This window comes from Pleurodeles waltl, chromosome 7, assembly GCF_031143425.1.
Source record: "Pleurodeles waltl isolate 20211129_DDA chromosome 7, aPleWal1.hap1.20221129, whole genome shotgun sequence".
Lineage (NCBI taxonomy): Eukaryota > Metazoa > Chordata > Amphibia > Caudata > Salamandridae > Pleurodeles > Pleurodeles waltl.
In genome coordinates this window covers 461,386,285-461,408,064 of record NC_090446.1, presented here as the reverse complement: position 1 = coordinate 461,408,064, position 21,780 = coordinate 461,386,285, and the positions used below count along the sequence as shown (strand labels likewise).

The window sequence follows — 21,780 nt, the reverse complement described above, 5'->3', positions numbered from 1 at the left end:
TTCCACTTTGCATAGAGAACTTCTTCTTTGCAACTGTGGACGGACAAAGGCTACTGGGTCGTGGCTGTGGTTTGAGGTTGTTTGCCACTGATGTCATAGTCGGAGGTCAGCTCTTCCATACTGTTTTTTTTGGTCGATATTAGGACAGGCGACTTGTTCTAACTAATGCCTTCGACCATTATAACTTAAGAAATTTGGGACTTATCGCATGTCGTTACTATCTCAACGTTATACATTCTGGAAAGATACTCAAATAAGGTTGGTGTGGGTAATTGTTGGACTACTGGGTTTGAACACGTTTGGTCACCCTTAGGTTTCTGTTGAGTGATCTTGTTTACTAATAAGCACCACATATCTAATATGGTTCTTTTTAATTCATGGACTCATTTTTGGACAATTAAGAATATAAGTGTCCTTATTGTACTTGGAACGCTATTGGCTTGGATTACTCTCTGAAGTAGGTAATGTTTCGTTATAGGTCTTGGCATCTTGGACAAGCATGTTTATTAGGATTCCTCTTTTTTACACATCATACGAAATATGCCTCCTATAAACTCTTCTTGTATTCTAATATTATTTGGCAACATCACGGATATCTCTGATTCTGCACTGATGCAGAAATAATTCAGCTGCCTTCTTTTCATACTTTGATTCACCTTTGATTCTTTTTACACTTCTTTTTGGATGGTTTCCATTCGGTGGATAGGTTAACTGATTTCCTAATATATTAGCATTAAATATTTCTAAAGTTTTTTTTTCTTTTTATCATTTATTTCTCCATCAGCCTTGAGCACGTCCTATGAGTGGGATGAAACACTTGTTGGCTGAGGATATCTACATAAATATCATCTTTCTACATGTGTTTTCATGGGCTTGGCGTTCATCAACCTGAAATGTATCAAATGAAGAAGTAAAATCTACTTGATATCCTACATGAACATTTGGATCGCTTTTTCTGATTGAAGAGTTAATAGGAGTGAACATTGTATCACGTGAGACAATATTGTGATTAGGGGACAATTAGTGAAATTGGATATTTAATGTATACCTGTGATGCTCTGCTACAGAACTAATTGGACAGGTTGATGCTGGGTTGGGGATCTGGCTAAACACACTGTGGCAACAGGTATGTAGATTCGTTTTGAGCACTCTTATGTGTTAGCAGTACAGTTGCTCCAAAGAATAGTCATGCGACACATAGCCATTGTTGCCTCCTTTTATGTCTATGCACCTATAACATTGTTGAGGTCTTCACTATAATTTATCTGTCACAGGTTGGAGAAAATGGAGGCCACCCTTCACCCGGAGGCAAAGCGGATTCATGGAATTCCTTTAATCAAGTACTTTGCTGAAAATTGGGAGCAGGTGGAGGTGTTTCAGGCTAGAGAAGATGATATACTTATTGCCACCTACCCTAAGGCGGGTAAGTATGATGCACCTAAAGTGCACACCTACCCCAAATCTGCTGGAAGGGTTCACCAACCTGCCCTGTACAGCAGAGTCGTGGGGCCTCTGATCTAATTCCTCCATGGTGTTTGATATTTACCTGTGAAAATTTAACCCATCACTATCCGGTTGTGGGAAGCTATGGGCTCATACAGATAGACCCAGGTAAGGTTGCAATAGCTATGTTCTTATTTTTTTGCTGGAACGAAGAACAGGGAGCCAGACACTCTTACTCCTCCCATGACAGGGTTTGTCTCATTAGTTCCTCTGTGTTCACCACCTTCCTAGCAGGATATGTCTCACATCTCCATTAGGTTCAGAGGTGGAAGGCAGCAATCCTTGGAAATTTGAAAGAACCCATTGGTGAGTTGACATGCTCCTCCTCTCATCACTGAGTTCTATCACCTCTCTGAAGATTCCTGCCTCCATACTATGATCCTTCTCACTTTCATAATATAGTTTCCTTCCCCATTAACATGAGATCAGTCGCCTGTTTTTTATTAATTCCATTTAACAGTTTTTCGAGATAGGGCTCTTCCCCTCTCCAGCCTAGGTCTCATCTCTCCACTGTAAATGTCCTGCTTCTTACACAGACAGCTATGTATCTGAACACCCAGTTCCAGACCAAAAGTGATCTAGACCTACGTAAGAAAATGTCCAGTCCCAGATCTCATGAAGAAAAGTCAAACACCATGTCAGAGAGGCTTCATCTTGAGGTAATAGACAGTGTACTGTAAAGCCAAAGGAGGGTCCAGCCCCATGTCAGTTGAAGTCATCATGTCTAGTCCCAGGTATTTGGAAGTCCAGCACCAGCGTACAACTTTAGAGGTGGTCGCTTTGCCCAATCCTAAGTCACAGAGATCAAGCCCTCTCTGTCCAACCCAACATCATATGCCGTTCAGCACCAAAGCATGCGTAGTCAAGTTCCAGTCCATTTCCCTGGCAAGAGTTTAAGTGTATTTTGCAGGACCTCCGCCCACTTGATGCATAGCCCCCCATTAATACTTTATGCCATTGAGCAAAGCAAAGTGGTGGATTCTCCAAAAGATTAACAGTATTGAGCACACAATAGACCGTTTATGAATGTGAATCTTTGCGGTATACTGCAAGTATCATGATGCTTCTGTCACTGCTAACGTTGGTGTTTCCCTGGTTTTCTGCAGGAACTACATGGGTCAGTGAGATTGTAGACCTGATCATGAACAACTGCGACCCAGAAAAATGCAAACGGGATGCCATATATAATCGGGTCCCTTTCCTGGAAGGTGCTATGCCTGGTGTTCCATCAGGTACCCTCCAGCAGGAGGCGCTATGACAGCTAGTACAGAGTCTATGCTGTAGTGGGAGGCTGAACAGAATCTATATAATTCACTACATATGTATGCATCTGTAGACATTCATGGCTTGCTGTATACAGAGGATAATTATGAGAATTAATACATTCAAGTCTGGAATTTTTGATGAAAGTTTTTAAGATGGTTAGACAATGAGAGGAAATGTTAAAGTTATGGGCTGAGGTACTCTAAATTATGTCCTCATAGGATAGAGCACTCTTAGCTTGTAGAAATGGGCTTGTATTTGAGAATTTAGGGATTCTGGAGGCTTACAAATGTGGAATTTGTTTATTGGTAGCTGAGAGCCTGACTGCTCTAGCATCTGTAGACTTGGTATGAGCATTTGTATGTGATACATTCATCTATGGTGAGCAGGCACATTTCCGTGTGTTGCCAGATATTGGTCCTCTTTCCTGAGGCCCAGAATGAGTTTTGCTCACAGCGGGGGGCAGCTGAACTTGAACTTTCTCGGTAAGTGTTTTGAGATAGCCTCATTGTTGCCCATTTTATTAGTCTATTGTTTATATGATGGAGCGGTAGGAGGAAGAGGTAAATACTTGGAGTGCTTGTGGTGTGGGATTTGTATGAAACTCTGTAGGACAGCTGCAGTTGCAGAGCTAAAAATAAAGGTGCAGAACAGCTCCCCTATAAGCCATTGCCAGGTGTTCTGGCTTTGTGGGGAGCTTTAGGTCTGCTGGCTGCCTGAAGCTTTAGAGAATGAAGTAGTCAAATTTGTTGTGATGGAATCTTGCATTTTTTTGTTAATGAAAACTTCAGAGCCATCTACATGTAACTCTTCTCTTTTTCTGTAGGAACAGAGATTTTGACTGCAGCCCCTTCTCCACGAGTGATAAAAACCCATCTACCTGTCCAGCTTCTTCCAAAGACCTTTTGGGACAAAGACTGTAAGGTATCTGACCCCTAGAACTGTTCAACAAGGGCAGGGCATGAAGGGTGCATTCATGAGATGTGAAGGGTCAGAGATGAGATGTTGTTAGAGGTGTTTTTGGTCCTTAGCTTTGATCCTTGTTTTGACTTTGATTACTGAAAACAGTTGGATAATCAATCATGTGTATCTTCTCCTTATTCCACAGGTTATTTATGTTGCCCGCAATGCCAAGGATATTGCTGTGTCTTACTTCTATTTCTACCAGATGGCAGTGGTGCACCCGCACCCCGGGACCTGGGAGGAGTTCCTGGAAAAGTTCATGGATGGAGAAGGTGGAGTTTTTACTTCTTAATCATGTTAATGTGGGCATGCTAATAGGACATTCTACCAAATTATAAGTTGGCATGTTCATGTATTTATTTGAAAAGAAAGTTGTTTGCAACATTGAAGTTACAGTCTCTGTGGGGCCTTCTCTGTCACACAGGGCATTGTGTCATTGTTGACCATATGTGATGAGTAGTGGCATTTACCACTGTCCAAATATTACTTTAGGACGTATAGCAGGGGCAGCATGGATTTCTGGTGGCAGTGGTACTCATGGTTCTGTAAACACCAACTGGACTAGTAGAAATCTACTACTGCCATTGGGTCACCCTAGTTATGGTTAGAGTGCCTGTTAAAGGCCATATGTCTCACTATCATAGGATGCTGGTTCAGTTTGGAGTTGTGAGTAAGCAATCACGGACACTAAAACACCTGATAGGTATACAGTGAAATAGGGTGAATGCTTTAAGTTTCTCAGGACAAACCCTTCAAGTTTCTTTCTTGTTCTGCAAGGAAAAACAGAACATGCCAGATGAAGAACAGGTTTAATATCCTTTTTTTCAAGCCACACACCTGTCCACCACAAGGCTGTAGACACAGGTGTCACTACCAGCTTGTAGGATAGGCATCCAGAAGACAGGCCAAGGAGGAACTGTTGGCACACGTAAAGACACTCTTCTTTGGTTCCTTTGGAATATCCTTGTCCCTCCTAGAGTAGGAGACATGCTCTGTTTTCGTCCAGTTAAACTGGGCTGCAGCTATTCCAGGCCCCTGAGTAGGGAGAGTTTTCATTCATTCATATCTCAGTCATTGAGCCTTGGTCTTGTCCTCAAAGGCAGGGGATGATCATTTCTATGCCTTCATGTCAAGGTCAATACAAAGACTTCAGTAAGAGTCTACTTTTGCAGAATTGGACACAGACAAGAAGTCAAAAGCTATTGAAATGGAGGAGCCCCTAAAATATGTAAATCGAATAAACAGATACTTTGGAGCCTTTTCTTCAAGACTTCAACCCCATTAAATCCAGTCAAAGATTCAACAGTTAATAAGGGTTAAAAGACATGATTTAGAATGCCATAGGCCAGACATTTCAAGTGGGGTTCGGGTGCTACTAGAAATATCAGGGTATTGTGCCTCTCAATCATTCAAACCAACTTTAGACTGTGCATTGTTCCACAGCTGGTGTCTCGAATGGAAGTGGATTGCTAGTCTTGAAACCAGTCAAGAGGTAAACTCTCACAGTGCCTCTGAGGTGCCAGTCTCATTGACCAAAAACAAAAAAGTGAAATATACAGGGAACCTCCATCTTTTGTGACCTGCAAAGTGTTCTCACAAACATCACTGTTCATGCAGAAGGCAGTCTTAAAGAGATCTGTACATAAACACAAAAACTCACCCTGCATTCAAAGTGAAATTAAGCACCTGGGTTAAGATGAACAGATTTTGAAACAAGGATTGGCAAAGCCAATAAGTCTTGCCTATGCAAGAGCTATTGGCTTTGCCAATGTGTTTGAGCCATGTTGTACTCCAGTGTGGCTGTTGTTCAACATGGCTGGATAGAGGGGAGTGGCGTGAAGTGGTGCAGACTGGAGTAGTATGTAGTGGCGTAGAGTAGTATGTTGTAGAGTGGAGAGTCATAGAGTGGAGTGTCGCAGCATCGTAGAATGCAGTGGTGTAGGTTAGAGTAGTGCAGAGTAGACTAGAGTGCCTTAGGGTGCAGAGTAGAGTGGCGTTGATTGCAGTGGCGTAGGGTGGAGTAGATTAGAGTGAAATAGTGTAGAATGGAGTGCTGCAGAGTAGCGTGGCCTAGCATGCAGTAGAGTGGTACAGAGTACAGTGCAGTGGCACAGAGTAGAGTGGCATAGAGTTCAGTGGGAGAGAGTGCGATACTGCAGAATAGAGTGTTGTAAAGTGCAGTGATGTAGAGCAGAGTGGTGTAGAGTGCAGTGGCATAGTGTAGAGTGGTCAATCAATCAATCAGGATTTATAAAGTACGGCAGATCACCCGCTAGGGTATCCAGGTGCTTGCAGATCCCAGAGCCTTATTTGAACAACCAGGTCTTGAGGTCCATTTAGAATTCCGGAATTGAGGTGCTGGTCTGGAGGTGCGTGGGAAAGCTATTTAAAGATTTTTCTGTGGTGTGAGAGGAGTGCCCTCCACTTCTACTTCTGTAGATGCAGAGGAAAGGGCAAGTGTCTTTTTGACGGTTGGTGGAAGATAAGGCGGTGGTCAAGGTATGCCGGTTCTTGGTCGTGTAGAGCCTTGTGTGCGTGGGTCAGTAGCTTGAATTGGCATCTCTTCTGTACAGGGAGCAAGTGGAGTTGCCTGAGGTGGGGTGTGATGAGGGTTTGTTGGGGAAGACCGAGGATGAGCTTGCCTGTGGCTGTCTGTATGGTCTGAAGTCTCTGTAGGAGGTGTGCAGCAATTCCTACGTAGAGGGTATTGTCATAGTCCAGTCAGCTAGTGCTGACATTCTGTCACGATGAGTCTCTTGTGTAGGGGTAGCCTCTTGAAGATCTTATGTAGCATTCGCAAAGTGAGGAAGCAGGCGGAGGAGACCGCTGATCTGTTATTTCATTGTGAGCTTGTTGTCAGTGATGATTCTGAGGTTTCTGGTGCGCTCGGAGGGAGTGGGTGCGGGTCCTAGGTCTGAGGGCCACCAAAAGTCTTTCGATGTGTTGCTGCTACTGTTTCCAAAGATCGCCAGCACTTAGCTCCTCATGCTTGACAGCAGCTGCCCTTGTACGCCTGGCCTCTACACTCATCCATTTTTGTTATTATTTGGGTATACATTAAAAGCATTTAGGAAGAACTCCGCAATTTCTCTTACTGTAAACTTTCATACTTACTAAGTATTATTGTCTTATGGCTGAGTTGCAGTTTTAGGTATCTAAGATTCAGTACATGACATGGCACGGATTAATCAATGATGTAGGCATCAGCAGCAGTCAGTTAATTGGTAATGTTTATTGCGAGCATTTTGTAGTTTCTATTTAATGTGATATGAACAAATTACCCTAATTATATAATGTAGTTTTGCCTGTTGAAAAAGTACCACTGTGACTTTATTTGCCAAATGGCGATAGATGGGGGGAGCATTCTCTTGTCGCCCTGGAAATTATCATTGAAATTTTAATGATTGCCGAAAGACGCTCTTCCGAAAAGAGATTATACATTTCGCTTCCCTGACCTTTTCTACTTTGTCAATTGCTGAATGACTATTTTGGTTTCCAGTTCTGAAATTTGTTTGAGTAACTGAACTATATAGCTCTTAGGTGAGAGTGGGTAATTTTAACTTGGAAAGCTGACATGCTCCTTAAGAGAAGTCTTCCCCATAGGTCGATTTATAATGTTTACATAATAGAGATAAATTATTATCACAAGCCTTAAAAAATTGGTTTGTCCAGCTTTTGTGAACTGATACCGTTAGGTTGCAATTTACTTTCTCAAGCCTTCTATGCTATAAGTCGACCCCTCTTTTTCATATAATTGTTTCTGTCGTTTCACATAATTGTTGTTGTCGTTAACTTTTGATTGTGTTAAAAAAACCTCTTTAAGACGCCAGTATCCATGATGTAACGTTCGCAGTTGCTTTGATGTAATTCCTTCCAGTCTGATATCACGATCGTTGAGGTTTTCATAATAGTATGACTTAAAAAAATGAACGCAGACTGCAGAACGTTTTGCCCGTGTAGTGGGCATTTTAAATATCATTTTTCTGGGACATCGATTTATAAAATGTTTGATGATTGGAAATGTTAGACAAAAAAGACTCGTAATTGAGAATCAATGTAAAAACCTTTTGGGCAACACAAAAAAATATATAGTTTAAACTGCCCTTTTTGGATGGTCACCACCCTCTTTTTGCTGCTTGATGCTATTTTTTCTCTGTTAGGGTACTGAGGCCTGCTAACCAGACCTAAGTACTTATGCTCTTTCCCTTAAACTGTAAGTTGAATTGCATAGGCCAGTTGGCAAGGACTTTACCACCCCTGTAAGTCCCTATTAGCAAGGGTGGTAAAGAGGTCACTTAGGCTCCAGTGGTGATTGTGCCACCCTGTGTGACCTGAGACTGCAGAGCTGCCATGCCAGCCTGCACGAGCAGCCTGCTGCTCGAGTGCGACTCCACCCACACCAGGTGCAGGCAGAGTCCCTTTACTGCTCATAGTACAGGTCAAGGTCAGTCACCCCTAAGGCAGGCCTCCATAGCCCAATAGGCATGATGCACTGTACTATGAGTTAGGACATATATGCATAAACATATACGACCCAGTGATAGCATTTAAAACGTAATGATATGATGAGTAACCGGTGGTCCATAGGATAACATGAACTGGCATCTGGGCAGTTCCCATGGCCCGCCAAGTCAACGCCGTCTCATCCTCGTGCTTCCACACACGCCGCCTGCTCCGGAAGATTTTCAAATGGATACCCATTGACGTGAGAAGAACCTCATGTCAGCAGTAAACTCGACTACGGCAACACACTCTATGCCGGCATCAACAAGACACTCCAAACAAGACTTCAGAGAATACAGAACATCGCGTCCAGACTTATCCTGGACATCCCATGCCACAGACACATCTCCATCCACATGAGAGACCTACACTGGCTCCCCGTCAACAAATGCATCACTTTCATACTCCTGACACACGCTTACAAGTCCCTCACAACATCAGACTTGCCTAACTCAACCAGCGCCTCTCCTTCTACGCACTACCCAGGTAACTCAGCTCTGTTCAACTAGCCCTCACAACCATCCCTAGGCTGGAGAAAGATCCTCCTCCTACTTCGCTCTGCAGATGTGGAACACGGCGCTGCTTAAACTCAGGCTGTCACCCTCGCTGGCTCAGATCAGGAAGAACCTCAAGACCTGGCTCTTCAACTTACCCGCTTCCCCCTTCTGCGCCTTGGGATCCCCCTGGTGATAAGTTGCGCTCTACAAATATTTGATTGATTGAAATATCAGTACTTCTGTCTTGTGTGTGTTCAGATGCAGGCAGTTGTTCTTCATCCAGTCAGCAACGCTTATGCATCTGTGGAAGTAGGTTCTGGTGATGAAGGGGTCGTCGGTGAGTGAAAGGATGAGTTGGGTGTCGTCTGCATAGGAAATTATGTTAAGACCATGGGATCTGACGATGTTGGCCAGCGGGGTCATATATGCGTTGAAGAGCATGGGGCTGACGGGTGAGCCCTGGTGGACACCATATGTGATCTCCTTGGGTTTGGAGCTGAAAGGTAGGAGGTGGCTCTCTGGGTTCTTCCAGTAAGGAAGGAGGTGATCCATCTGAGTGTGTCCTCTTGGATGCTGATGTGGTGGAGTCTTTCGATCAGCATGTGGTGAGATACAGTGTCAAAGGCTGCTGAGAGGTCGAGAAGGATCAAAGATGCTGTTTCTCCTCCTTCTCGGAGGGTTCAGATGTCATTGTGGATGTGATCAGGGTAGTTCCTGTGCTGTGATTGCTGCGGAATTCGGATTGGGATGCATTGAGTAGCTGGTCCTTGTCCTGCTCTAGGTATGTCATGAGTTGCTTGTTGATGTTCTTTACCTGTACCTTCACTGGGAATGGGAGAAGGGAGACTGGTTGGTAGTTTTGGGGTTTGCTGGGGTCAGCTGAGACTTTTTTGACTAGTGGTCTGACTTTGGCGTGTTTCCAGGGTTCAGGAAATGTTGCGGCGGTGATAGAGAATTTGACCAGGGTTGTGAGTTCCTGGCCCATCCTTTTGTTTCCAAGGTTGAAGATGCGGTATGGGCACGGGTCTGTGGGAGTTCCAGACCGGATGGATTTTATGGCAGAGGTGATTTCCTGGGTGTAGAGGATGTTCCAGGTGGTCCGTGTGTGGTTTGTGGCGGTTACAGTGACAGCATATCTGTCGAGGAAGTCCGTAGGTGTGGGTTGGGGTTCGAATTTTCTGTATAAGGTTGCAATCTTGTCATGGAAGAAGTGGGCGAGGTTTTCACACAGCTTCTGAGAGAGTGTGATGTTGTTTTTGCTGGCAGCCGAAGTGGAGAATTCCTCAACGGGGTTAAAAAGTTCCTTGGTGTTGTTGCCGCTGGTTTTGATGCATGCAGAAAGGGCTGTCTTCTTTTTTTGCCCTCCAGCAGGCAGTAGTAGAAGTTGAGGGAGGTCTTAAAGGATGCTCTGTTGGAAGTGTCCTTGCTTGTGCGCCATGCTCGAGGTTGGTGGCAGTAGCAGCGTTGGAGGTGTTGAGGGCTTCTGCCCAGCTGGTCTCTGAGATTTTGTGCCACCTCCAGTTGGGGGCGCTGGTCATCTCGAGGGTGGAAGTGGTAGGACTGGAGATACTGAAGTGGACGATGGAGTAGTCGGTCTAAGTGAGTTCTGTGACAGGGCAGTCTTTGGCGCGGTTGCTGTAGGTGAAAATGGGTCCCAGCGTGTGTCCTGTGGTGTATGTAGTGTTGTGGACAATCTGGGTCAATCCGAGGCTGCTCATACTGTCGAGGAGGTGTTGTGGTTGTTAGGGTCGTCGATGTGGAAATTTAGGTTGCAGAGGAAGATGTAGTCCTTGAAGTCTAAGGCTAGGGGCGCAATGAAGTTTGTAATGGTTTTGGAGAAGCTGGAGCCCTAGCCTGGGAGTCAGTATGTGAGGGTGCCTCTTAAGTTTGTTTTGTCATCTGTGTGGAGCTGGAAGTTGAGATGTTTCATAGGGGTGGTGGTGATGTAGGGTGGTGCACTGTATTGTCTGTTTGTGGATGATGGCTATTCCTCCATCCGGCTTGTTGGCGCGGTCCTTGTGAGTGATTTATATCCGCCGGGGATTGCTGTGGCAATGTCTGGGGGGATGTGGGCTTAGCCGGGTCTAGGTGAGGAAGACAATGTCGTGCAAGGGTGATGAAAAGGTCACATATTTCAGTGAAAGCTTGCATGGTGAGTGCGTGTTGAGAAGGGCACATGTGAGTTGGGGTAGAGTAGGGTAGCGTAGAGTACATAGGTGCAGAGAAGAACATAGTGGCATAGAGTGCAGTGACATAGAGTGCAATAGAGTAGAGTGTAGAGGCATAAAAGAGTGTTGCAGAGTAAAGTATAGTGGCGTAGAGTGCTGCAGTTTAGAGAAGAGTGGCACAGAGTGCAGTGGTGTAGAGCAAGTAGAGTGGCATAGAATGTAGTGGAGTAGAGTGCAGTGTTGCGGCATAGAGTTGAGTGGCTTAGAGTGGAGTGGTGTATGATGGAGTAACACAGTAGAATAGAGAGGTGTAGAGTGCAGTTGCATAGAGTGGATTGTTTCAGAGTAGAGGGAAGTGGCGTGGAGTGGAGTGGTGCAGTGTAAAGTGGCATATAGTTCAATTGCTCAGAGTGAAGTGTTGCACAGTAGAGTGTCATAGAGAGCAGTGGTGTAGAGTAGAGTGCCGTAGAGTGTAGAGCGGTGTAAAGTACAGTGGTGCAGAGCAGAACAGATTGAGGTAGAGTGTGGTGTCGAAGAGTAGAGAGACATAGAGTTCCATGGTCCAGAGTAGATTAGAGTGAAATGGAGTGCATTGGTGTAGTGTGGAGTGGTACAGAGTAGACTACATTGGGGTAGAGTGTATTGGTATAGAGTGTACTAGTGTAGAGTAGTGTGGTGCAGAGTAGAGTAGAGTGGCATAGATTGAGTGGAGCAGTGCAGGCCTAGACTGGAGTGGTGTAGCATGCAGTGGCAAAGAGTGCATTGGTGCAGTGGCGGAGTGCAGTGGCATAAAGTAAGCAGCACACAGTAGAGCAGAGAGGCATAGAGTGGAGTGGTGCAGAGTACAGTGTAGTGATGTAGAGTAGAGTGGAGTGGTGCAGAGTAGAGTGCAGTGGTGCGGAGTGGTGCAGAGTAGAGTGGTGTGACGTAAAGTGCAGTATGAATGGTGCCATTAGGAACAAACACATTCTCAATTGAAATTACCATTACATTTGCACAGGCATACAGTTTTACTGATAAAAGTATACAGTGCACAAACAATAATGTGTGGAAATGTCTTCTTTTAGTGTATTGATTTGCTTTGATCATATTAAAATATTTGTTTTCACCACACTTCAGAATTACACAAATCGTGTTTGTTTGCGATTTCCTTATTCTGGTATATTCTGAAATATCTGCATAGTTCATTTACAGACTGTTATACTTTGTTGTTGTAGAAAAATAGCCTGTCTTTCAAAGCAAAATTGTTACGTAAATCCTCTTGCTTTGAAGTCAGAGAAAGAAAAGTAAACACCGAGCACCCTTGGAAGACAGAGCTTGACATTTGACCTCGGTCTTTGAAATGTACAACAAATGTGACTTGATAAGAACAAGATTTAAATGCCTGTTGACAGAAAGGGAACACTCAGAAAGATACAATAAATAGAGAATGCTCTGCACAAGGAACAAACTCAAGCTAGAGAGCTTTATACCAATAAAGCCAGAAAATAGGAAGCAAGCCAATGTGAGTTACAATCCACAAAGCCAATGGTAAGCAATGGGAAGAATGTTTTCCCAGGTAAGCTTTCCTAGTGTGCCTAAGATGCTTTTAGCATACCAGACAGTTGTGATGTCTGGTAGGTTTTGACCTAAAAATGGGTCGGTAGGCAGAAAGGCCCGTGCCTTTCATTCACCCTGTGAATCAGCAGGAGGACCCTCCACAATAGGTGGAAATGTACTTTGTGTGCACTATCTATCCTTCAAAATGCTATGTTCTTCTAAGGAGTAATCAAAACGCCTCAGCATCTTCAGGAAGGTGTGGGTGAAGGTTTTCAATTTACCCGTGGGTGATGATTTCCAGCACCTTCCTGCAAGTTATTGCAGGGGACAACATTGCTTAAGGTAGGAGCAATTTTTTACTAGCTACCTCTGAGTGCTGCCATTTGCAATGAATAGCAGCAGGTAACCACCCTCTCCTACGCAAACCTGAGGCCCCACATTTTAGAATTAGGAGTTTTGGTGATAGTTTCCCACAATGTACTATTCTGGTGATTACCCTACTCGGAATCTGTGATGGTGCACTTACTTGGCTTGCTTTTTTGCTTAACACTCATTCCTTTAAAGTTGAGATGAAACCCTTCTGTTCTGTCACCAACGAAGGGGGTTGCTTAGGGCTTCTCCTTTAGAACTTCACTTCTCAATATTTATATAAGCACCTGGCATAAATAATGCCTCTCTTCAGTCGCTGAGTGGATAGCCCTTAATTGCTTCAAACTCAATGGAGAAACAACAGAGTTGATGGTGGTCAGAAATCATTGAGACATCTGGTCTACTGCCTGAGGACCTGATTCGCTGTGTTTTTTCCCTCCCAGAATCCCTGAGTGGAAAATGTAATTATATGGTTTGACCAAAACCTTACTTTTGACCATCAAATTAAGACCCTGTTACCTAGCTGCTTCAGGATTTTAAGATGCTTTTCTGGTTCACTACTTTTGCTCAGAAAATTATGTTCACCTCCCGCCTGGGCTACAACAATGTTCTAGCCCTAGGTCTCCCTTAGGCACTTACAGATAATTCGAAATTCTGCAGCCAAACTACTCTTGATAATTATCAGACATGTTCCTATTATAGCTTGTCTCAAAGATAAGCGCTGGCTACCAGTTGGCAAGCGGATCCAATTTAAGGCCCTGTGCTTTGCCTACATGTATTTTTAGAATAAAGGACAGAGTTATCTTCTTAGTTTGATCATGCCCTGCAAGAACAATTTTCTCACCAGACTCTCTGCTGGCCGCTGTCCTTCAAATTAGAAAATCCAGACAGGGAGGATGCACCTTTAGATGTTTAGCCTCAAAACACTGGACCAGCATACCAAGCCACCTCTGAAGGAGTCCTACTGAAGGAATCTTTAGAAAATACGTTAAAACATGTTTTTATAAACATACTTTCTCATTGGCTAAGTGCTCCTCTAGATATGATCTTATCTCTGGGAGGCTCCGATCGAAACAACCATGCGCTTTACAAGTCTATTACACTACAGATTAAAATTACAGGTAAATTCAGCAGTGGTCCATCAGCTGCTGCTCTTGGCCTTGAGATGCAGTGGAAATAATTTGTTCTCCAGCATTGGGCCTTTCATAGATTCACATGATTGAATCATTCCCCGACGTTGAAGTGGGAGTCCCATGTAACTTAATAAAGCAGTATATATATATATATATATATTATATATATATATATATATTATATCACTATCATAGGCTATAATGGCAATGAAAAGGTCAGGTTAATAGCCTATCCATGTCCTTTTATAAACAAAAAGGACCAAACGTGAACTATAACCAATCAGGCAACAGCACCCTCTAGAACACTCCCAACAGAGGCTGAGCCCCTCAGATTTTCTACTGCACATCGTGTGAAGGGAGTCTTCCTGAGCTCTGCTCAGTTCTTCAGCTTTTACTTCTTTTTGGATAAGCCAAGATTATATTTCCTGTTTAATTTCTCTAACCCTGGCACTAATATGTCAGAATAACAGAAAACAAGGTAAAAGACTACATAAATAGGTCTACCCTTTTCCTCAAAACCTCTCATGTTCTGAGAGATCAGGCTATTATTGGGATTACAGAATCTTAAATCTGTCACTAATAATGAGAACAGTGAGGATTCCTTTACCTCACAGCAGAAGTCAGAGGGAGATGTTGCGCCAGACTTCCCAGAAGGTGCACAGGAAAGCTATAAAAAGACTTACCATGAGTCTTCATAAGGCACTTCTCGCAGAGAGAAAAAATGGAAAAGAAAACTCAACTCTCTCTTCAACTCCGACAATACATCAGAGAGATCCTCATAACCTTACAATGGGGCGTCTAAAAACCACCTGTAAAATCATCATTAACAAGAATTACAATGACGTAGTTGATGACCATGTCAACTAATATTATCTCGTCTATTACGACCTCGTCATGAAGGGCCTCGTCTACAAAGGGCCTCCTCTATGATGGCCTCATCTATAAAGGGGCTAATCTACGGTGGCCTTATCTAAAAATGTCTTCTATGACTGCCTCATCTATGACGGTCGTCTATGGCGGTCATCTACAGTGGTCATCTACGATGGTTATCTACAGAGGTCGTCTACGGGCGTCATCTACAGAGGTCGTCTACGACCGTCATCTACAGTGGTCGTTGACGGCAGTCATCTACAGTGGTCGTTGACGATGGTCATCTACAGTGGTCATCGACGACAGTCATCTACACTGGTCGTCTAAGACGGTCACCTACATTCGTCATCGATGACGGTAATCTACAGTGGTCGTTGACACAATCATCTACAGTGCTTGTTGACGACGGTCATCTACAGTGCTTGTCGAGGACAGTCATCTACAGTGTTCATTGACGACGATCATCTACAGTGCTCGTGGACGATGGTCATCTACAGTGCTCCTCGACAACGGTCGTCGACGACGGTCATCTACAGTGGTCTTCTACGACGGTCATCTACAGTTGTAAATGACGATGAGTCATTGACGACGGTCGTCTACGATTGTCGTCGATGAAAGCCTCATGAATGATGGTAATCTACGACGGCTTCACCTGCGATGGTTGTCTGTGATGGCCTCATCTACGATGGTCACCTACGACGGCCTCATCTACAATGGTCATCTACGACGGCCTCATCTACACTGGTCATCTACAACAGTCATCCACAATAGCCTCATCTATGATTGTTGTATATGACAGCCTCATCTATGATGGTTGTCTACAGCAGCCTCATTTATGATGGCCGTCTATGATAGCCTCATATATGATGGCACTATCATCAACGTCAGTCGTCTACAGTGGCCTCATCTATGATGGTCGTCTATGACAACCTTATCTGCGATGGTCATCTATGACAATCTCATCTGCGATGGTCGTCCACAACAGCCCCATCTAATATATATGCTAAGACAGTCTCATCTACTATGTTCGTCTGCGACAGCCTCTTCTGACGGTTGTCTACTATGATGGCCTTGGCTACAATGACCTAGTCTAGGGAACCACATCTACGATGGCCTCGTCTCTGTTTGCTTTGACAACGACAGCCTTGTCTATTACTGCATCCTCTACAAGAGCCTCGTCAGCGGCGAAGGCCTCGTCAACAACAAACATTGTCTACATCAGCCTAGTCGTTTACATCCGTCTCGTCGAACTTGATGACAATAAAATTAAGACGAAAACACATAATCGTCAACAAGAACAAAACACACATAATCCAGGATAATTTAGTGCAGGTATTAAAGTATCAATATGAGCATGTCTTCAACAGTCAATATAATGAGGGGCAATATATGGAGCAAATACACCACTCCACCTCCAACTGCAGAGCATGTGTCAGGTCCATGTATCTGTAGTACTAGAGCTTCAGAGCATATTTCACCTGCAACTGGTGGAGTCCCCCACCAGATTACTTTTTGTGGTTTCCATACCCTTCGGAGCGAGTGACCAAATACTTTCAGCTTCCTATTGCAAAAAATAAATTTGTTTGTTTTTTCTTTATGATTGTAAAAAGGAACGCTGTAAAACCTATTCCAATTGCTGATGTATTCAGGAGAAATTACAATCATGGAAAACCCTGTCATTTCTAATTCCGCTTAACCAGCATTACACGTTCTCATCTAGGTCCAGGCTACTGTAAGTGCTGCCAATTCACTGCCAATATGGGTCAGGTATAGCCACCAGAAGTGGTTAGACATAGTCACATAAAATAAAAGTTTGCCCGAAGATTTAAAAAAAAAACTGCTACTGTAGGGGGGTGAGATGTCATCATAGATTGTGCTATAGATAAAGCTTCAATAGGATTCCCACAACTGGCAGGGTCAGTGTTCCCTGGATGCTATAGTTCAAGGCCACAACATATAAAATTTGAGGTACAAATATATCTAATATTTTTATAGTACAATGCCGTTGCTCTGTTTGCCAAGCACATTGACGACTCCTTGCAAGCAGTCAAGGTTGACTCTTGACACTGCACAATCTTTTGGGGCATTACAATTTTGAATTAAACAATAATTAAGGGGGACCCAAAAAAGACACTAATCCATTGATAAGTATCGTATCTGACTTAGCAACCCTCTCAGTAGCCTTTAGGCTAGCTTACCTACAGTGACAACGTTCTGGTGCTGGTTACACCATCCAGTGGGAGAAACAGTTCCAAATATTTTGTCATCTATGGCAGAAAATAGCATTGGACAAATAAGTCCCAGATCTCGTCATTTATAGATATATCTTGCAGTTCACCCAGATTCCGCCACCTCCTTCAGAAGGAAGGGCTAGCTACACTGACCAAAGGTTCCATAGAGAAAGGCCCACATTCTAGCAAGGAATGGGCTTCTATTCTTGGTTTTGCCTCATAAACCAGAAAACAGGGGTATGTCCATCCATCATACACCTCCAAGAAATTAACAAGTATTTCCGGAAACAATCCTTTTATGTAGTCTCCTTCAGAACAGGATTTATATTTTTTGCATTCCCACCCACTCATCAAAGGTCTTCCATTTAGCTTCAGAACAGCTTTTTCTGGAAGGGTTTCCCCAACTTCGACAACTCATTGATAAAAGCACCAACGGCATTCAAGCGTCTCAAGGCCACAGAGGCTTGTCTAAAGTTTTTTCACAAGCTGTCTCCTTGTGAATTATCCGAGATAATCAACTCCTTCATCAAAAGAAGATACTGGCCCTAATTACAACTCTGGCGGTCAGTGATAAGCGGCGGTAATACCGCCAACAGGCCGGCGGTAACAAAAATGGAATTATTACCACAGCGGAACCCACCCAGACAGACAACCACTTTAACACACTGACCGCCATGGCGGTAGCAATAAGCACCATGCCGGTAACCGCCAACAGCCAGGCCGAAGACAATGTTCCGCCCTCTGTACTAAGACATTCCTATCTGCCACCTTTTCCGGGGCGGTACCAACGACATCAAAAGCACAGTGGAAACAAAACACAGAAGTCAAAGGACTCACCTCTGGAGCCTTAGGGAACAACCACAACTCCATGGAGCCCGAGTTGAACATCTTCCCCGTGCTTGTATACCTCTTCATGCATTATGAATGTCAACGTCGGCGAAGACGACCACAGTGAGTACTGCCGCCTAGGACACAAGGGAGGAGGGAGGAAAAAGAGAGTGACACACACATGCAACACCCCAACACCATACACACAAACAGATGCAATAACATTACATATCCACCACGTATCCCTCAGGAATAATGCAAGGACAAAAGGAATTGATTAAAGTGAGCGTAATAAGATAAAATAGTAGAAATACGTGCTTTTAAATCAAAACAGTATATACATATATACAAATGGAGGGACACTGCCCAGTCCTCAATGTCCGTGGGCCAAAGGGCCACTACACATAGGCCAAGGCCCCACCTCACTCGTGCAACAACATGGAGGGAACACCGCAAGGGCATCAGGTCTAAAATACACTGACACCTCAGGGGGACGGGGAAGGGGGGGGTACCTCAGCCGGAAGATGGTACACCACCACTGGTTCCAGAGGGGGCTGCATGCCCTGTGCGATGTCTTGGGGAGTACAAGGCCACAGTCTTTCAAGTGGGTGGTTTGCCCATTGCTTTGTCCTGGGGAGTGCAAGGTCACAGTCACTCTAGTGGGTGGTTTGCCCACTGCTTGGTCCTGGGGTGTGCAAGGCCACAGTCTCTCAAGTGAATGGTTTGCCCACTGCTTGGTTCTTGGGAGGGCAAGGCCACAGTCTGTCAAGAGGGTGGCTTCTCCACTGGTTCTGGAGGGGGCCTTGTGCCCAGTGTGCTTCATCCTGGCAAGGATGCGGTGAGTGGGTGGCTTCTTCCACTGGTTCTGGAGGGGGCATTGTGCCCTGTGATGCAGCACTTGGGGAGTGCAAGGTCACAGTCCGTCACCTGGGTGTCACACCTACAGGACACTGAGAGTTTACAAATGGATCCCAACAGAAACAAGAAAAACAGTAACCAAGGGTCCCTCGTCAGCAGCAGACTCGACTACGGCAACGCCCTCTACACCGGTATCTCATCCAAACTCCTCCAACGCATCCAAAACGCCTCTGCCCGACTCTTCCTCAACATCCCTCGCCACTGCAACATCACCCCCCACCTAAGAGACCTTCACTGGCTCCCCGTCAACAAGTGGATCGCCTTAAAGCTCCTCACCCACGCACACAAGGCACTCCACAACACCGGACCATCATACCTGAACAACAGACTCAACTTCTACACCCCCACCCGGCATCTCCGCTCTGCTAACCTCGCCTCCGTCCCCCGCATCCGACGCAAATCTTCCGGCGGCAGATCATTCTCGTACCTCGCTGCCAAGACCTGGAACACCCTCCCGTCGGATCTACGACGGACCCAGGACCTTCTTTCCTTCAGAAAACTACTCAAGACTTGGCTCTTCGAGCAGTAGCAGCGCCCTCCCCCCCAAGTGCCTTGAAACCCTCACAGGTATGTAGCGTGCTTTACAAATTGATTGATTGATTGATTGATTTGCAGGGTCCAAGACGCACTACAGCCCATGAAGGCAGGACTACACATTGCCCGCCGGCGGTGACAGCTGCTCAGCGGTGGCCATAGCCGGCTAGTGTTGGGGCTGGAAGTGGCGGGGGAGGCTCCAGCCCATCCCCTGCAGCCTCGGATGGCTGCCCACTGTGGTTGCTGCTGCTGGTGACGATACAGGCAGTGGTGGGGGGAGGCTCCAGCCCATCCCCTGCAACCTCGGACAGCTGCCCACTGGGGCTGCTGCTGCTGGTGGCGGTGCAGGCAGTGGTGGGGGGGGGCTTCAGCCCTTCCCCTGCAGCCTCAGATGGCTGAACAGACATGGTTAGTGGTGGGGGCTCAGAATCAGTCCCAGCCCCATGTCTCCTGTCCTTCCAGCCTGCTGGCGCAAGCTTCTAGCCCTTTCCTTTGGCAGCTGGTGGTGCCTTCTTGCCCTTCCCCTTGGTAGCTGCTGGTGCCTCCTTGCCCTTCCCCTTGGCAGTTGGTGGTGCCCCATTGCCCTTCCCTTTGGCAGCTGGTGGTGCCTCCTTGCCCTTCCCTTTGGCAGCTGGTGGTGCCTCCTTGCCCTTCCCCTGGGCAGCTGGTGGTGCCTCCTTGCCCTTCCCTTTGGCAGCTGTTGGTGCCTCCTTGCCCTTCCCTTTGGCAGATGGTGCAGGCACACTTTCAGTGCTGATGGCTGGTTCCCTGGAGCCTCTCCCACCTGCAGTAGCTGTCGACAGTACTGTGGCCGTGGACTGGGTGGCTGAGGTGCTTGCCTGGGTTCTGACCACCCTGGCCAGACGTGAAGGATGGGGGGAGGGGTAGGTAAGAAGTCAAGAGTGGAGAGGAAAAGCTTCTTAGGGACATTTGGGCGGTAAGAGGGTGAAGGTTTGGGAGTGGAAGAAGAGGAAGTGGTTGCAGAAGGTGTCTGTCTGCTGATTTTGGGAGCAGGTGCATGGGCTGGATGCTATTATGAGGTGGATGGCTGCTGGGTGTCTGAGTGCTTGCGTTTGTGTACTTTGGGAGGAGGGGGCACAGACACAGTGGGAGAGGACACAGGGGACGTGTGCATGGATGTGGGGGTGGTGACTGCCAGTGAGGGGTGTGTAGTGATAGACGTGATGGTGAAGGAGGTAGTGGATGAGGATGTAGTGCATGCAGGTGTGAGTGGAGATGCTACTGGGAGGGAGGTGGAGGATGAGGAGGAGGGGGACACAGTGGAGGCAGTGGATGTTGGTATGTCTGCATCTGGATGGTGTTTGTGTGAGTGCCTGTGCCATGGTGTGTGGTGCTTGTGTTGGCCTGAGTCATTCCTGTGTGTTGTCTTGTGTGCATGCTGATCTGCCTGTGTGCTTGGGTAGGTTGGGGTTGAGGTGAATGGGACTGGGACTGGGTAGAGGAAGTTGGAGGGGGGAGGCTAGAAACAGGGACAATGGCTGCCATCAGGGAGGAGGCCCGAGCCTGGATTGGGCCTCCATGCCAGAGTGAATGCCCTCCAGGAATGCATTTGTTTGTTGCAAATGGGCTGCCAGCCCCTGGATGGCATTCACTATGATTGACTGCCCAACAGAGATGTATCGCAGGAGGTCAATAGCCTCCTCACTCAGGGCAGCAGGGCTAACTGGGGCAGGGCCTGCGGTGCCTTTGGCAAAGGAGATGCCCACCCTCCTAGGTGAGCGGGCACGGGAAGCTCACTAAGGGACTGCTGGGAGGGCGGTGCTTGTACAGGGGTAGCGTCCGTACCTATAGTTGAGGTGGGCACAGAGGTGTACGCCACCACCAGGGACCCTCGATCGGAGGAGGTATCACTGTCAGAACTGCCCCCTCCTGTCTCTGCTGTGGTGCTCCCCTCGCCCTTCGTCCCACTGGTGCGATCACCCTCGGTGGATTCCGCCTCCTTGGCCCTGTGGGATGCAGCTCCCTCCATCACCGGTGCCTCTACTCCTCCGCCAGATGTTGCTAATGCACATAAGGACAGGGTGACAAAACAAAAAGGGGGGGAAGAGACAAAGGATACACTTGGTGAATGGCTGATCCAACACCACCGTTGGCGGACACGACACACACAGGGAACAGCCCTACGCACTAGGCAATGCACTACCAGTCACAATTCTAGTCACCAGGCCATGGACAGGAATACCTAACGCCAATAGCAGCATACCTGGCACCCACAGATCCCTGCCCAGTAGTGGATGCCTACTAGCTTGGTTGGAGGTGGTGTTCATCAGCCCCTGCCCAACATGGGACCTACCCTGCAATGTCCGGCCTTGCCTAGGGGCACCCACAGGGCCACATCCCCCACCCGGAAACCACCCCACCACGTGCAAGTAGTATATAGGGAAACTGTATTCACCCCCTTGTGGCTGCTGTGATGCCCTCAAGTGCCCATCCAGCTCCG

At 46.2% G+C, this 21,780-nt stretch overlaps 1 protein-coding gene across 2 annotated transcripts in view; it reads left to right on the top strand.

Annotated features, from left to right (window-relative positions):
- The window catches only part of LOC138304192 (sulfotransferase 1 family member D1-like), a 203,212-nt gene that overhangs the window by 66,184 nt on the left and 115,248 nt on the right, over nt 1-21,780 (top strand). For both annotated transcript variants that reach the window (XM_069244044.1, XM_069244043.1), the window contains exons 2-5: nt 1,275-1,423; nt 2,610-2,735; nt 3,593-3,690; nt 3,875-4,001. In XM_069244044.1, the coding sequence (XP_069100145.1) occupies nt 1,275-1,423; nt 2,610-2,735; nt 3,593-3,690; nt 3,875-4,001 (500 nt within the window). The remainder of the gene's footprint in view (nt 1-1,274; nt 1,424-2,609; nt 2,736-3,592; nt 3,691-3,874; nt 4,002-21,780) is intronic.